The following is an 18,290-nucleotide window of genomic DNA, read 5'->3' as shown; positions in this document are numbered from 1 at the left end:
ATGAATGGACCTGGAGATTATTATACTAAATGAAATAAGCCAGTCAGAGAAAGACAAATCTCACATGATTTCATTTATAAATGGAATCTAACAAAATAAACTGACAAAATAGAAACAGAAGCATGGATATATGGAACAAACTGACAGCTGATAGAGAGGAGGGTAAGGGGAGACTGGATGAAAGAAGGTGAAAGGAATAGCCTATAAACACATATGTATAACCCATAGACACAGACAACGGTGTGGTGATGGCCAGAGGGAGGGGGGCAGGGGATGGGTAGAGCTGGGCAAAGGGGAGAAAAATGAGGACATCTGAAATAGTGTCAACAATAAAAAGTAAGTGTTTTTAAAAAAGAGAAAGGATCCTAAAATTCATATAAAACCAGGAAAGAGCTTGAATAGCCAATTCTTCAGAAAAATTTTTAAAAATTGTTTTAAAAAAAAGAACAGCAACAAAGCTGGAGGAATCTTACTTCCTGATTTCAAACTATAGTAATTAATGCATTGTGGTATTGGCATAAAAAATACATACAGAGCAATGGAACAGAACAGATAGCCCTCATGCATGCAGTCAATTCATCTTTGACAAGGATGCCAAGAATACACAATGGGGAAAGGATAGTCTCTTCAATAAATGGTGCTGGGAAAACAGAATATGTATAGGTAAAAGAATTAAATAGGACCATCATCTTACACCACACACAAAATGAACTCATAATGGATTAAAGGCTTAAGTGTAAGACCTGAACCTATAAAACTCTTAGAAGAAAACATGTGGGGAAAACTACTTGAAATTGGTATTGGCAATGATACTTTGGGTATTAAACCAAAATCACAGCCAACAAGAGCAAAAATAAACAAATACAATTGCACCAAATATGAAAGTTTCTGTACCCTGAAGGAAATAGCAACAAAATTAAAAAGAAAGCTACAGAAAAGGAGAAAATATCTGTAAACTATATACCTGATAAGAGATTAATATCCAAAATATATGAGCAGCTCATACAAATCAATAGCAAAAACTAAATAACCCAAATTTATAATCGCAAAGAAATAGACAAATAAATAGACATTTTCCACAGAAGATATACAAATGGCCAACAGATTCATGAAAAGGTACTCAACATCACTAATCATCAGGGAAACACAAATCAAAACCACAATGAGATAGCACCTCATACCTGTGAGGGTGGCTATTATCAAAAAGACAATAGGTAAGTGTTGGTAAGAATGTAGAGACAGGGAACACTTGTACACTGCTATTGATAATGTAAATTGATACAACCTTTTTGCATAACAGTAGGTTTCAAAAACATTTTTTAAAAAGAACTACCACCATAAGATCCAGCAATCCCATTTCCAAAAAAGGAAATCTATCTCCAAAGAGATATCTGTTCTCCCTTGTTTACTGCAATATTAAAACTGCCACGATATGGAAACAACCTAACTTACAATCAATGGATAAGGAAATGTGGCAAATATATACAATGAAATTTAATCAGCCGTAAACAAAAGGAAATGTTGTTATTTGTCACAACATGGATAAACCCAGCAGATATTATGCTAAGTGAAATAAGCCAGACAGAGAAAGCAAATGATCTCACTTATATGTGAAACATGAAAAAGTCAGACTTTTAGAACCAGAGAGTACAATAGTGGTTTCCAAGGGTTGGGGCATTGGGGAAATTCAGAGATGTTTCTTAAAGGGTATAAACTTTCAGTTATAAGTTGAATAAATTCTAGAGATCTTATGTACATCAGTAGTTAATAATGCTATTATTGTATTGTATACTTGAAATTTGCTAAGAAAGTGCATTTGAAGTTTTCTCATCCCACACATACACACACACACACACACACACACACACACACACACACAGTAACTATGAGAGGTAAAAAAAAATCACTGAAGATATTCTATAATGATGATTTATTCATCTATTTATTCCAAGACAGCTAACCCTCAAATATCAAAAATCAGCATTAACAGACAATGGGAGTATCATTGTAATCATTCATTTGAATCTTCCGCCAAACGGGGGTGGGGCGTCAGGGAAGGGGGTTTTCTCAACTTAAAAGTAAGAATTTACTTTTTGGAACATGCCCTGTTCTTATACAATTTTAAATAATTATGTTTATGAATAATAAAAATATTTAATTATACTTTAGTTTTCTACCCAATCATACTAAAAAGAGTAATTGAAATGTAGCTAGTATGACTAAGAAATTGTTTGTTTTTTTTAATATAGTTTATTGATTTTGACAGAGAGGAAGGGAGAAGGATAGAGAGTTAGAAACATCAATGAGAGCGAAACATCAATCAGCTGCCTCCTGCACACTTCCTGCTGGGTATGTGCCCACAACTAAGGTATATGCCCTTGACCAGAATCGAACCTGGGACCCTTGAGTCCACAGGCTAATGCTCTATCCACTGAGCTAAACTGGTTAGGGCAGAAATTGGTTTTTAATTAAAATGAATTTTAACTTTATTAGCCACAAAAAGGCTAGTGTCCACTGTATTAAATAGTACCAATTCAAACTATTAAAATTTTCAAATAGGTACCAACTGACTAGACCTTCTGATTTGACTTAGAAGTTCTACATATAGTATATCTAAAATATTATCTTACATTTGTTACTACTTACATACCCACTCTTATTTTCAATTCTATTAACTCATATTTTACTTACTTGGGCTTAGAGAGTATGACTTTTGAGGGGTGTTTAGATCCTTTAAGCCGATTTTTCAGTTCTTCAAGTTTTTGCACTTGCTTAACTACTTGTGCAATGCTTAAAGTGACTGCTTTATCAGGTACTGGAAACTCTGTTTCTGAAAAACTTTGATCTTTACTTATCTAAAACAACAAAATTAGCAAAGTACTTAGGAAATAATACATTTTGTCCCCGTACCTCAAAGAAATATCATTGTTTCATTTATTATATCTAAATAACTTTGTATTATTTCTACCCATAGCTATAATCAAATACTAATATTTTACAAAATAATGATATGGGCAATTACCTAGCAACATAATAACAGCTAAGTGTTGACTTTTACATGTCAAAACTCAAATCCAATATTCTTATTATTATTTTAACATTTAAGAATTTTAAACAAGTGCAATACAATTGTAGCAGCATTAAATGCAATTCAAATTATTTACAAGAAATTTAAAGTAATAACTCCCTCAAAATCCATTATAAGAATACTATTATTGTGATAAATTATGGCACGATACAATAATTTGTTGTCAAATGCTAATATCGTCTACTACTAACTCTGAGAAGTTAATATATAAAGGTCTAAAGAGCTGGCATTCCTCAGTCTGCGCGGGGAAGACTGAGACCCATTTGAGTGTCTCAAGCCTTTTGGAATACACCAAGCTACAGAGTAATGAACAGTTGGGAGACTCAGCAAATCCCACTATATAAGACTAGAGGCCCAGTGCATGAAATTTGTGCACAGGGGAGCCTCCCTCAGCCCCACCTGCACCCTCTCCAATCTGAGACCCCCTCAGAGGATGTCCCACTGCTGGTTTAGGCCTGATCCCTTTGGGAAGCTTTCTGGCATACCACCCTGTGGATAGCTTGCTAGAGCAAGAAGTGCAGCACCTCCCTGCAGGATCAGACCTAAACTGGCAGTTGGAAATCCCTTTCACAATCCGGGACCACTGACTCCTAACCGCTCACCTGCCTGCCTGCCTGATTGCCACTGACCACCTCTGCCTGCCTGCCTGATTGCCCCTAACCACCTCTCCCTGCCTGCCTGATCACCCCTAAATGCCTCTTCCTGCCTGCCTTATCACCCCTAACCCCTCTGTCTGCCTGCCTGATGCCCCTAACTGCTACCCTGCCAGCCTGATCGCCCCTCACCACTCTCCCTTGCTGGCCTGATTGCCCCTAACTACTCTCCCCTGCCAGCCTTATGGCCCCTAACTGCTCTCCCCTGCTGGCCTGATTGCCCCTAACCTCTCTTCCCTGCCAGCCTAATTGCCCCCTAACCACCTCTGCCTTGCCCCCCGCCACCGTGGCTCTGTCCAGAAGGACGTCTGGTCTATCTGGTCTAATTAGCATATTATCCTTTTATTAGTATAGATAACAGATGATAATCGGTATTCTAGGCAGTAAGTCTACTAAAAGAAATTTCAGCAAGAATGAGTGCTCAAAAAAAACCAATAAAAAAAAAAAACCCTAGTTACAGAAATAAGCAAGAAAAGTGACAGTGAAATCAGAAACTTTTGATAGGACCTAGGCAAAGAGAAAAGTAAAAATCCAGCCTTCACTAGTTAATTCTAGCTTTGGGGATTTAAAAGAGTCTTAATTTTAGTAATGGCTATTTGGATTGTATTAGGATATAAACATCACAAGTAAATATAGAGCTATGTATTCTAAGTCTGAGATTGGGAGATGCAGAACAATGGAAAAGAAGCAGAAAATGTATGGAAACCCTATGGACAAAGGCAAAATCATAAAGAAGAGGACACCAATCATAAATTATTCTAAAAAGTGGTGTAGCAATCAGCTACACTTATCAATTTACTGTGTCTCATCTAAAATCCATTCTTCATTGTCCTGCTTATAATGAATGTTTCTCTTTTGGTAAGTGGTAAGTGGTAACCTTAGTTAGTAGAGGGTTATAGGCACTAGAAAAAAAAAAAGAGTTTATCTTTTTAGTCCTCTCCTCTCCTCTCCTCTCCTCTCCTCTCCGCTCCACTCCTCTCCTCTCCTCTCTCTCCCTCTCTCTCTCTCTCTCTCTCTCTCTCTCTCTCTCTCCCCGCTCTGTCCTAGAGCAGTGCACAGTATATACTTAGCTCAACAGCACCACCCCCATGGGTGGCTTCCTGGCAAGGTCCCTGGTAGGGCACAATCTCTTGGACAGCTTCTCCCAAAACTGCTTATCAAAATCCACCACCAGTACAAAACTTCCCTTTGGGAAGCTTTCTGGCATACCACCCTGTGGATAGCTTCCTAGCAAGAAGTGCAGCACCTCCCTGGAAGATGGTTTTTTTCCCAGCACCACAGAGGATGATTTTTCCAGTGTACCCAATCCCATGTGCAGCTGCCTAGAGTTCCAATTCCACCCCCATGGCACCCCAGCAAACTTCTTGACCTCTGAAGATAACAGCTGCTTCTTCTTCACAAGATCTGGATCTTAGCCCTGGATTGGGGGGTGGAGGTGGTAAGGATGTGGGTTATCAAATTTGTTCTTTCCTTGAGTTATCTGCTCCAATCCTAGAGGTAGAGGCTGTTCCCTATATCTTCTATCCCTGTATTCTCTAGAGTTGTTTTTACTTTTATTTGCAGGTATTCTTCTGTTTTAATAATTTTCTGTGCTAAACTTCCCTATTCAGATTACTGTGTCATTTTTGTCTGTTGATTTGGCCCTAATTGATACATTATATTTCCCACTAGGAGAATTATAAATCTGCCTTGCATCTCTTTTTGGTCCTGCTGGAGATTTCTTGGGTGGCGATCCAAAGTTGTATCTTCAGTGGCTCTCTTTTGCCCAATTTCAACCTTCTGTACAAGTTTCCAGGATAATGTTACTGTGCTCTTATAAGAGGGAGGAATGTGGAAGAGATCCTTGATTAAAACATTGATGTTATTTGTTGTTTTCAATGCAACAATTTTAATCTGGTTCTTGTCTGTTTTTAAGGCCTTGCCTGTTTTACCCTGGAGAGCCCAGCGAAGTTGTCTAATATAAACCTGCAGGCCCCATGCAAAGTACTGCAGCCTAATTTTATAATCTTTAAGCTTTTCTGCATCCAGTTTGGTTGTTAAGAAATCTGGAAGTTTTCGGCCAAACTGGTGGAAGCTGTACAATAAGTATTCCACATAACTGAATTGCAGCTTACTAGGTTCTTCATTACCAGCATTCTTCCCATTTTCTGCTTCTTCTGGAGGGAGAGGCATGTACTCCAATAACTTATCAGTTTCCTTAAATTTGTTTCTAGCTTTTCCATGTCACCACAAAATTAACTCATTTCCGCCAACAGTTTCAATACCTCCAACTGTATATCAAGACCCTCCACTTGAGTAGTTAAGGAGCTGATGTTAGGTAGAACCTGCTCACAGAAGTAAGTCACAAACCTTGTGAAATGCACATTTTTAGAGAAGAGGAGTACCGCCTGCCGAGTGCACTATAAGAGCTGGTCTGCACAGTCAGGATCTGACAGGTTGAAGGTTTGTTCCAGGTCAACCTGTTCAGCTACCAACTCTACAAGTTGCTGTCTTCCATTCACTGTCTGTAAGCTCTTCAACCCAGACAGTATCTCCATGAACAGGTCATATTCTTCACCAGTCACATCTTCTAGGACCTTTTTGGATTCAGTTAGTATAAGTTCCTCTACTTCCTTTGTTAAGACTTCAACTGGTAAAGTCTTAAGTTTTGTAGAAAGGAATTTGATTGCTTGTTCTCTAACAATGTCTTCTACTTGAAGGATTTGGCTGAAAATAAGCCACCTAAAGTCCCTTTTGCATCCATCTTAAATATACTTAACAGGGCATTGTTCACTAAGTTAAATTCTGCAGAGTAATCTGTTTGCAAAAGTTGGGTTAGAATATCTGCCACTTGGGGAAGATTTTCTCCAGTGGCAAATTGAAGAAGCTCTTTTGTTTGCCGTTTAATTGATAGACATTCATCCTCACAGAGGTCTAACTGTGCGTTGATAGAATCAGCCAATTCTGGAAAATGCTTAAAGAATTTTGGAATACTGAGCTGCTAATCTTTTTTCCTTGGTACCACCTTTCACACCATCCAATATCACTTGATAGGCATCTTTATGCTGGCCCACTTGCTCTGTGGCATCAGCTAGGATGCCATAGTTGTGGTAGAGCTCCTCCGTGGTCGGCATGGTGAGTGACAAGCCGAAGGCTTGCTCCTGTGGTCATCATTGTCCTCGCCAGCTCCACTGCCACTCCCGAAGTCTTGGCTTTTATATATAGAGAGGCCCAGCACACAATTAAATTGTGCGTGTGTAGGGTCCCCTAGGCCTACCCTGCCATCAGGGCTATGTCTGCTGCCCTGCAATACCTCACACACTCCACAGATGCTGCCAGTACCCCACCCCACAATGTCTCGCATGTTCCACGGATGCTGCTGGCACCCCGCGATGCTCCAGGGACACTGACGGCACCCCGCAGCGCTTCACCAACACTGCCTGTGCCCTGGGGTTGGGTGGGGGGCGGGCCCATGAGGTGCTCCAGCACTTCCTGGTGACTGGTTGTTTGGTCGTACCACCGTTACGGCATCACAACCACAGGCCTTTTATGATATAGATGGTTTCTATTATGGGGACAAAATCTAGTCTGGGTAGGCTGAGAAATGCTTTTTATTTTTTAGGATCAGTCCAGAGAAGTAAAACCCTTTTATTTTCGCTGTCCAAACATCAGTCAATATACTGGGAGAGCCAGAGGAAGCTTTTACAATAGCCTTGCCTCTTGGGCACACTGCACATGAACACTTCCATGGGGCCAGCATTCAGCTCCTTCAGGGTCACATTTCCTTTCCCTGTGATCCATTCATAAATACCAAATATCTCATGGAGTTTTTATTCACTAATTGCATCTGCTCTGCCAATTTTGTTACCCAAGATAAGGATTGACACATTGACTATTGTTTCATCACTCATTAAAGCATTAAGTTCAACTTTGGACTCCATGACTCAAGGATAATCTGCACAGTCCACCAGAAAGACAATCCCATTAATTGCTGGGAGATAACTTTTCCAAACCTGACATGCTTGCTCATGCCCACCAATATCAAAAGTTGTAAAAGTCATTCCAGCAATTGTCAATTCTTCTGATGTTGGATGTGTAATGTTGGAACATGTTGGTCACATCTTTCATCTTTGAGCATGTATAGAAGAGTGGTTTTGTCTGCATTGTCCAAACCTAAGAACACAAGTTTCCCAGATTTCTTGTAGAGTCCTAGGAACTGGAGCACACTGCTGTATCCATTGTAGTTCCTCTCAAAGATGAAGGACATTATTAATCCTTACTATGGCTCAACAGGCTCCTCTGGCAGGCAGCTGTGGTAGGCAGCTTCAACCCTGCTCTGAGCACAGCCCAGCAGCAACCGGGACCACCAGCAACTCTGAGAAATGCTTTGACAGTAAGAACAGAGTATGTAGTAAATTGATACCAAGAATTAAAAAAAAAATTAGCTCTGAACCTATAAAATATGGTCTTTAACTGAGCTCTTAAGCCTTTATAAATAATACATTTAAAAACTTGAATATTTTTATTTCACACACCCCAATTTGGCTCTTTCAATGAAAAAGTGCCCAGATTAACCTCTTCACTAGGTGCCAGTTTATGAATTAACACTTTTTAAGAAAAATTCAACAAGTTTCATCATTCCTAAACTATCTGCAAGGTTTTTTCCTCCTCTCCTTTATAAAGTTTGGTTGTTGCCTTTCTTCCCCAACAATAATCTAATAAGTATTTCCCTCAAATAAGTAAATTTTCATAAAAAATAGTTTTTATTTTTTATTTTTTTATTAATTGGAGTGACATTGGTTAATTAAATTATATAGGTTTCAAGAATACGTACCTATAATACAGGGTCTATATATATCATTGTGTGCCCATCATCCAAAGTCAAAACATCTTCTGAAGGGGAAGAAAAATGGCGAAAGAATAGACAGATGGGTCCTGAGCCTTGTCCCAGAGCAGAAAGAAAGAATAGCTGAGGGTCGCACGGGGAGTATTTGTTGGTGAGTTAAGGGACAGCTATACTCCAGGAGAAGGTGGGGGACTGCTGGACAGGGTGCCCCTGACCGGGCAGCCCCCACTGCTGCTGAGTCCCCTCCCAGAGCTGCGGGGTTGCGGGCTCAGAAGTGGAGACCGTGCTATCTTGAAGGGGAAAGTGGATGTTATTGGAAGCTTGAAAATCTACAACTGCGGCAACCACTGAACAGCTGCGAACCCCAGAACACTGGTCCCCAATTGGCATAAACACACGGATTCAGAGGAGCTCTACACTCCAACACGGAAAGACAACATTTTGCCTGGGATAAGGTGAGGTCTTTGGTCCCGGTGGGACAGAGAAACGCGCACACTGAGGGAACTGGAGGAGCGGGGGAAGTCTGTGCCTAGAAAAATCCGTGGCTGTTGGGGCTGGTGTGATCCGTGAATGTGGAAGGGGGTCCTCAGAGCTGCTAACAGAAGGGAACTCTAAAAAGCAACCCATTTTGATCTGACGCAAAAGGACAGCCTAAAAATTTTAAAAGTGTGCTGGCTGCTTAGACCAAAGGGGGGAGGGGGACTGCACAGACTTGCGCACAGCCCTGTTGTTCATATACTTGGGCTTTTTCCTCTTCAAATCCTTGCTTCTGATTACTAAGCCAAATATATACGATCACCCAGTTGGGGACACCCTGGGAGACTACAGGGGAAAGTTGTTTTTCTGGAACCTGGGGATTGGAGTGGGGAGTGACCGTTGGAGAGCCAGCTCTGGGGCAGCCCACTTTCACAAACCGGTATTGAGTGCCACAAGGAAAGCAGGATCTAAGCACAGGATAGAGAGGCCATATAGACCTGGAAGTCAATCCAGAAACACTGCCACCCAGGGGCTGAATCACAAATTGACTCTTGTGTAATCAAAAATAAAGGAATACGAGAAATTAAGACACCACCTGCTTAAAAATCAGGACTGGCTTACAACACTGAGGAGCAGTGGAACGCAGGGAACTGCAATACTGTCCTGACTGGGAAACAGGCATGCCAAACAGAACAACAGAGGAAGTGAATGACCTTGATTACTGCATATTTTATTTTTTATTTTTTTATGTTTTTTTTTAATCTTTTACTTAAGAAACGAATTTTTTTCTTCTTCCTCACTTGATTTTAACTTTTTAATTATTACATTTTTATTTTCAATCAGTATTATTACTACTACTATTTTACCTTTTTGTTTAAAAAAAAGTGTCATTTTATTTTCTCTTTATTTTACTTTGGGATTAGTGCTCTACCTTCTATTTTCATCTTTCCTTTAGCATCATTTTAGTCTATCTCAACTATACCTTTCTGCCATCACTCTCTTCCTAACTTTTCCCCTTTGGTGTCCTGTTTCTCTTATCCTTTTCCTGCTTTAGATTTTCCCTAATCTTTCTGTTTACCCCCTGTTAAAATTTCACACTACTTATATAAGTAATTTCCAATCCCCTGCTCCAAGTCCATACACACCTCTCCCTTCTCTGTCTTTACTATCCATAAAATTGTTCTTCTTTCTGTCCTTCTGTAGTTGTTTGCTTGAATGTTGATTATACCGATTTTTTATGCTTTTTTTGTGAGATTCTTTTGCTTATTCTTTTTTTGTTTTTTGTTTTTTGTTTGCTTTGTTTTTGTTAGTTTTTGCTTCTGTTTTCCCTTGCCTTGCTTGATATTAGTTGTTGTTTATAGTTTGTATTTATCTCCAGGTACTTGTTGCTGGCATTTGTTGAGATTAGCGGCTGCTCTAATGGAGTTTTCTCCCCATATACATAGTTGGTTCCACTTTTCTTTCTTTCTTTCTTTTCTCTCTTAATTTTTTTCCTTTTCCCAATTACATTTTGGCACTCACCTTTTTTTTTCTTTTTCCTCTTCTTCTTTCTCTCCTATTGCCTAATTTGCCTTTCTCTGGTGGTCACCTTTATTGGGGGTTATCAATAGAGTGAATAGATTTCTGTACAGTGCCTTGTGTGTTGTACATGGTTGTGTTGCATTTTGTGCCTTTAAATCAACGCAGGAGAGAAAGAACTACATAACCAGACATCTAGGGAAGAGAGACCATGGGGAGAAAAAGAAACAGCCCGCATATGAAAGAAAAGTAGGCATCACCAGAAAAGGAAATAAAGTCAAGCAACCTGTTAGAGAAAGAATTCAGAGAAATGGTCATAAGGTGGATAAAAAGAATAGAAGACAAATTCGACAATATGAGTAAGAACCAAGAGGAAATGAAGAAGAACCAAGAAGAAATGAAAGATGACATTGCTGCTGTAAAGAACTCAATAGAAAGCATCAACAGTAGACTAGAAGAAGCAGAGGACCACATCAGTGAGCTAGAAGACAAAGTGGGAAAAAATACCCAATTAGAGCAGCTTCTAGGAAAAAAAATGAAAAAGCAGGAGGAGAGCCTAAGGGAACTTTGGGACAACAGGAAAGAAAACAACATCCGCATAATAGAGGTTCCAGAAGGAGAGGAAACTGAGCAAGAAATAGAAAACCTGTTTGACGAAATAATGACAGAAAACTTCCCTGATATAGGGGGAAAAAAAAACCACACAAATCCAAGAAACTCACAGAGTCCCAAGCAAAATCAACCCCAAAAGACAGATGCAAAGGCACATTATAATTAAACTGGCAAACACCAATGACAAAGTAAGAATCTTAAAGGCTTCCAGAGAGAGACAGACAGTCACATACAAAGGAATCCCCATCATACTAGCAAAGATTTCTCAACAGAAACTCATCAGGCCAGAAAAAAATGGAATGAAATATAGAAAGTCAGGCAAAGGAAGGGTATGAATCCAAGATTACTGTACCTAGCGAGGCTATCAATCAAAATTGAAGGGGAAATCAGGAGCTTAACAGACAAAAAAGGACTAAGGGAATTTATTATCACCAAACCAGCAATGCAAGAAATGCAAAACAATCTGCTATAAAAAAAAGAAATAAGAAGTGAAGAAGGAACACAGGGGTAAAGAATAAAAATGGCAACAAATAAGTACATATCAATAGTAACTTTAAATGGGAATGGATTAGATGCCCCAATGAAAAGACATAAGGTAACAGATTAGATAAGAAAACATGACCCATATATCTGCTGTCTACAAGAAACGCAGCTCAGAAAAAAAGCCCACCTGCACACAGACTGAGGGTGAAGGGAGGGAAAACGGTTTTTCAGATGAATGGAAATGAAAAAAAAAAAAAGATGGGGTAGCAATACTTATATCTGACAAATTAGATCTCAAAGTGAAGGACATAACAAAAGATAAGGAAAGCCACTTCATAATACTAAAGGGAGCAATCCAACAAGAAGAAATAACTCTGGTAAACATATACGTATCAAATACAGGAACACCCATATAAATAAAAAAATTCCTGGAGCATATAAAGGGAGAGATTGACAGCAATACAATCATTGTAGGAGACTTTCATACCCCACTATCACCATTGGACAAATTCTCTAAACAAAAAATCAGCAAAGAAACATCAATCCTAAATGACTCACTAGACCAGATGGAATTAATGGACATCTTCAGAACATTTCATCCCAAAGCCACAAAATATACATTCTTCTCAAGTGCACCTGGGTCATTTTCAAAAATAGACCATATGTTGGGACATAGGCAAAGTCTCTCCAAATTCAAGAAGATAGAAATCATATCAAGTATCTTCTCAGATCAAAGTGGCATAAAACTGGAAATCAACTACAATAAAAACAATCCAAAGAAATCAAACACATGGAGACTAAACAGCATGCTATTAAACAATGACTGGGTTACCAGAGAGATCAAAGAAGAAATAAAAAACATCCTGCAACAAATGACAATTAAAACACAACAATCCAAAATCTATGAGACACAGTGAAAGCAGTCTTGAGAGGGAAGTTCATAGCTCTACAAGCCTGCTGCAAAAAACAAGAAACAATGGTAATAAGTTACCTAAACCTACAACTCAAAGAGTTAGAAAAAGAGCAACAAGAAAAGCCCAGTGTAAGCAGAAGGAAGGAAATAATAAAGATCAGAGCGGAGACAAACGACATAGAGACCAAAGAAACAATACAAAAGATCAACAAAACCAAGAGCTGGTTCTTTGAAAGGATAAACAAGATTGATGAACCTCTAGCCAGGCTCACCAAAAAGCAAAGAGAGAGGACCCAAATAAACAAAATCAGAAATGAAAGAGGTGAAATAACAACAGATCCCGACGAAATACAAAGGATTGTTACAAAATACTACGAACAACTCTATTCCAACAAACTGGACAACCTAGAGGAAATCGACATATTCCTAGAAAAATACAACCTTCCAAAACTCAATCAGGAATATTCTAAACAGCTCAACATGCCAGTAACTATGGAAGACATTGAAGCAGTCATCAAAAAGCTTCCGGCAAACAAAAGCCCGGGGCCAAAAGCGTCACAGGAGAGTTTTACAAAACATTTAAGGAAGAACTCAAACCTATCCTCCTCAGACTATTCCAAGAAATTCAAGAGGAAGGAACACTTCCAAGCTCCTTCTATGAAGCCAGCATCACCCTAATACCAAAACCAGATAAAGACAACACAATGAAAGAGAATTACAGGCCAATATCCCTCATGAAAATAGATGCCAAAATCCTCAACAAAAGTCTAGCAAATCATCTCCAACAGTACATCAGAAAGATCATACACCATGACCAAGTAGGATTTATCCCAGGAATGCAAGGATGGTAAAATATCTGTAAATCAATAAATGTGATATATCACATAAACAAATTGAGATATAATAATTATATAGTTATATCAATTGATGAAGAAAAATCATTTGACAAAATCCAACACCCTTTCTTGATAAAGACTCTCAACAAGGTGGGAGTAGAAGGATCATACCTCAACATAATAAAAACTATATATGATAAACCCACCGCTAACACCATACTCAATGGTCAAAAACTAAAACCATTTCCCCTAAGAACAGGAACAAGACAGGGATACCCACTCTCACCACTCCTATTCAACATAGTACTGGAAGTATTAGCCTTTGCAATTAGACAAGAAGAAATAAAAGGCATCCAAATTGGAAAAAGAAGAAGTAAAGCTGTCCTTATTTGCAGATGACATGATATTGTACATAAAAATCCTGAAAGACTCCATTAAAAAACTAATAGACTTAAGAAATGAATTCGGCAATGTAGCAGGATACAAAATTAATGCCATGGAATCTATGGCATTTCTATACACCAATAGTCAACTTACAAAAAGAGAGACTAAAAAAAGTCCCATTTACCTTCACACCAAAAAAATATATATAGATATATTATTCCCCCTAGGAATAAAATTAAGTAAGGAGGTAAAAGACCTATATGTGAAAAACTACAGGACACTGAAAAAAGAGATAGAAGAAGACATAAACAGATGGAAGAACATACCATGTTCATGGATTGGTAGACTCAACATCATTAAAATGTCCATACTTCTCAAAGCAATCTATAGATTCAATGCACTCCCCATTAAAATACCAACGGCATATTTCACAGACCTAGAAAGAACTCCCCAAATATTCATCTGGAATAAAAAACGACCCCAAATAGCCAGAGTAATCCTGAGGGGGGAAAAAAGAATAAAGTAGGATGGTTCTCAATACCAGATTTCAAGCTGTATTACAAAGCCACTGTTCTCAAAACAGCCTGGTACTGGCACAAGAACAGACATATAGACCAATGAAATAGAATAGAGAATCCAGATATCGACCCAAACCACTATGCTCAATTAATATTTGACAAAGGAGGCATGAACATACAATGGAGTCAAGACAGTCTCTTCAATAAATGGTGTTGGGAAAATTGGATAGATACATGCAAAAAAATGAAACTAGATCAACAACTTACACAATACACAAAAATAAACTCCAAATGGATACAGGATTTAAACATAAGACTGGAAACCATAAAAATACTAGAGGAACCCACATGCAGCAAAATCTCAGACATGTGCTGAAAAAACTTCTTCACTGATACTGCTCCTAGAGCAAAGGTAGCTAAAGAAAAAATAAACAAATGGGACTACATCAAAATAAAAAGCTTTTTTTACAGCAAGAGAAACCATCAACAAAACAACAAGAAAGCCCACTGTATGTGAGAACATAGTTGCAAATGTTATCACTGATAAAGGTTTAATCTCCAACATCTATAGGCAACTTATACAATTTAATGAAACATTAAATGACCCAATAAAAAAAATGGGCAACGAACCTAAATAGAATCTTTTCGAATGAAGACAGAAGGAAGGCCAAGAGACACATGAAAATATGCTCAAAGTCACTAATTATCGGAGAGATGCAAATCAAAACGACAATGCAGTATCATCTCACACCTGTCAGAATGGCGACCATCAACAAATCAACAAACGACAAGTGTTGGCAAGGATGCAGAGAAAAAGGAACCCTTGTGCACTGCTGGTGGGAATGCAGACTGGTGCAGCCACTGTGGAGAAAAGTATGGAGTTTCCTCAAAAAATTAAAAATGGAACTCCCATTTAACCCAGTAATACCACTTCTAGGAATATATCCTAAGAAACTAGAAACACCAATCAGAAAGGATATATGCATCCCTATGTTCATAGCAGCACAATTTACAATAGCTAAGATTTGGAAACAGCCTAGGTGCCCGTCAGCAGATGACTGGATCCGAAAACTATGGTACATCTACACAATGGAATATTATGCTGCCATAAAAAAGAAGGAATTCTTACCATTTGCAGCAACCTGGTTGGAACTGGAGAACATTATGCTGAGTGAAATAAGCCAGTCAATGAAAGAAAAATACCACATGATCTCACTCATTTGTGGATAATAAAGAACATTATAAACTGATGAACAAAAAGATAGATAGAGAGGCAGTAAAGCATCCTACTGTCAAATTACAGCGGGAAGGTTAGGGAGAGGTGGGGGAGATAAGAGATCAATCTAAGGACTTGTATGCATGCATATAAGCATAACCAATGGACACAAAACACTGGGGGGTGAGGACATATATGGGAGTGGGGTGGGGGGGCAATGGTAATATATGTACACATATAATACCTTAATAAAAAAAAATGGAAAAAATCTTCTGAACCATATATGGCCCCCTTTACCCTTTACTAGCCCCTACAGCTCTTCCTCTAGTAACAACCATATTGGTCTGTATCTTTGAGTTTCAGTTTTATACTCTGCATATACGTGACATATTGTTCTTAGATTTTTCTCTTTTTTTATTAAAAGTATTGGGGTGACATTGATTCACAAAACATATACGTTTCAAATATACACTTCAACAAAATATCATATCTACAATGTATCATGTGCCCATCGCACCATTCTCCCCAACTGTGTGTGTGTGTGTGTGTGTGTGTGTGTGTGTGTGTGTGTGTGTGTGTGTGTGTAGGTTCTGGCTATCACCACACAGTTGTCTTTAGCTATGTGTTATATGTATATATTTATGAGGAGTTTTTGCTTGATCCCTGATCTCTTCACTTTCTGTCATCCAGATCCTGAACCACTCTTCCCTCTAACAGCTGTGGATTCTAATAAACAAAATAAACTGATGAACAAAATAAAAACAGAGGCATGGATAAATGATTCTTAGCTTTTTTCTGGACTGACTTATTTCATTTAGTATAATATCCTCACATCCATCCATGTTGTCTCAAATGATATTTCATCTTTTTTTATGGTTGAGTAGTATTCCATTGCATACTATGTACCACCTTTTCTTTTTTTTTTAATGTACCTTTATTGTTGAAGGTATTACAGATGTCCCTTTTGTTGGTTTGTGATTTTATTTTCCCACTGACCCCCTTCACCCCATACCAGCCCTTTACAGGCCTTCACCATTCTATTGTCTGTATCCATGGGTTATGCATATATGCATATAAGTTACCCGGATAATCACTACCCCCTCTCTCCTCCACCTTCCCTCTGAAATTCGTCAGTCTGTTCCATGCTTCTATTTCTGTGGATCTAATTTGTTCGTCAGTTATTTTTTTCATTAGATTCCACATATAAGTGAAATCATATGGTACTTATCTCTGACTGGCTTATTTCGCTTAACATAATACTCTCCAGGTACATCCACGCTTTTGCAAATGGTAAGAGATCTTTATTTTTACAGATGTGTAATTTTCCATTGTGTAAATGTACCACAGCTTTCTAATCCACTCATCTGCTGATGGGCACTTAGTCTGCCATTTCCAAATCTTAGCTATTGTAAATTACATTGCTATGAACATAGGGGTACATATGTTTTGTTTTATTTTGTTTTTCTGACTGGTGTTTCTAATTTCTTAAGATTTTAGTCCTAGAAGTGGTACCGCTGGGTCAAGTGGGAGTTCATTTTTCTTTTTTTGAGGAAAGTCCATACTGTTTTTCACAATGGCTGCACCAATCTGCTTTCCCACCAGCAGTGTACAAGGATTCCCTTTTCTACACATCCTCGCCTGCACATGTTTTTGATTTTTTGATATGCATTCTAACAGGTGTGAGGTGGTAGCTCATTGTCATTTTATTTGCATCTCTCAGAAAATCAGTCAATTTGAGCATTTTTTTCAAATGTCTCTTGGCCATCTGTATGTCTACTTTGGAGAAGTGTCTATTTAGGGCCTTTGCCCATTTTTAAACTGGATTGCTTGTCTTCCTTTTGTTAAATTATATGAGTTCCTTATATATTTTGGATATTAACCATTTATCAGATGTATCATTGCCAAATATATTCTCCAAGGCAGTGGGTTCCCTTTTCATTTTGTTGGTTTCTTTTGCTGTACAGAAGCTTTTTATTTTGATGTCATATCATTTCTTTATTTTCTCCTTAGTTTCCTTTCCCCTAGGAAATGTATCAGTAAATATATTGATGAGATGTCTGAGATTTTGCTGCCTATGGTTTCTTCTAAGATTTTTATGGTTTTACAATTTATATTTAAGTCTTTTATCCATTTTTAGTTAATCCATTTTTAGTTTATTCTTACATTTAAGTTGTTTATCTATGATGTAAGTTGGGAGTCTATTTCTTTTTTTTTTTTTTCGCATGTACCTGTCCAACTTTCCCAACACCATTTATTGAAGAGATTATATTAACTCTGTTATGTGCTCTTTTCTACTTTGTCAAATATTGATTGAGCATAATGACTTGGGTTAATTTCTGAGGTCTCTGTTCTGTTCCATTGATCTATATGCCTGTTATTCTGCCAGCACCAGGCTGTTCTAAATACAGTGATTTGTAGTATACTTTTATATCTGATAATGTGATTCCCTCCTACTTTGTTCTTCTTTCTCAAAATTGCTGTGGCTATTTGTGGTCTTTTTTTTTTTTTTTTTTGGTCCCATATAAATTTTGGAGTGCTTGATCTAGATCTGTGAAATATGCTGTTGATATTTTAATGGGAATTACATTGAATCTATAGATTGCTTTGGGTAGTATAGACATTTCAATTCTACCAATCCATGAACATGGTATATTCTTCCACTTGTTTATTAGTTAAGAACAACATAGGAGTGATATCAATACCAGTTATCAAGCTGTATTACAAAGCTACTGTTCTCAAAACAGCCTGACACAAGAACAGACATATA

At 38.1% G+C, this 18,290-nt stretch overlaps 1 protein-coding gene and 2 pseudogenes across 3 annotated transcripts in view; all 3 read right to left on the bottom strand.

Moving 5' to 3' along the window:
* Positions 1-18,290, bottom strand: part of LOC103304446 (coiled-coil domain-containing protein 7-like) — a 430,240-nt gene that overhangs the window by 366,995 nt on the left and 44,955 nt on the right. For all 3 annotated transcript variants that reach the window (XM_054716612.1, XM_054716613.1, XM_054716614.1), the window contains exon 7: positions 2,692-2,855. In XM_054716612.1, coding sequence (XP_054572587.1) covers positions 2,692-2,855 — 164 coding nt within the window. The remainder of the gene's footprint in view (positions 1-2,691; positions 2,856-18,290) is intronic.
* LOC114226668 (apoptosis inhibitor 5-like) lies at positions 5,348-6,854 on the bottom strand (annotated as a pseudogene).
* On the bottom strand, positions 7,334-7,987 carry LOC103304445 (GTP-binding protein SAR1a-like; annotated as a pseudogene).

The sequence above is a fragment of the Eptesicus fuscus genome, chromosome 5 (assembly GCF_027574615.1).
Source record: "Eptesicus fuscus isolate TK198812 chromosome 5, DD_ASM_mEF_20220401, whole genome shotgun sequence".
Lineage (NCBI taxonomy): Eukaryota > Metazoa > Chordata > Mammalia > Chiroptera > Vespertilionidae > Eptesicus > Eptesicus fuscus.
The sequence above is the reverse complement of the archived record's forward strand: the minus strand, read 5'-3'. Positions and strand labels throughout refer to the sequence as shown.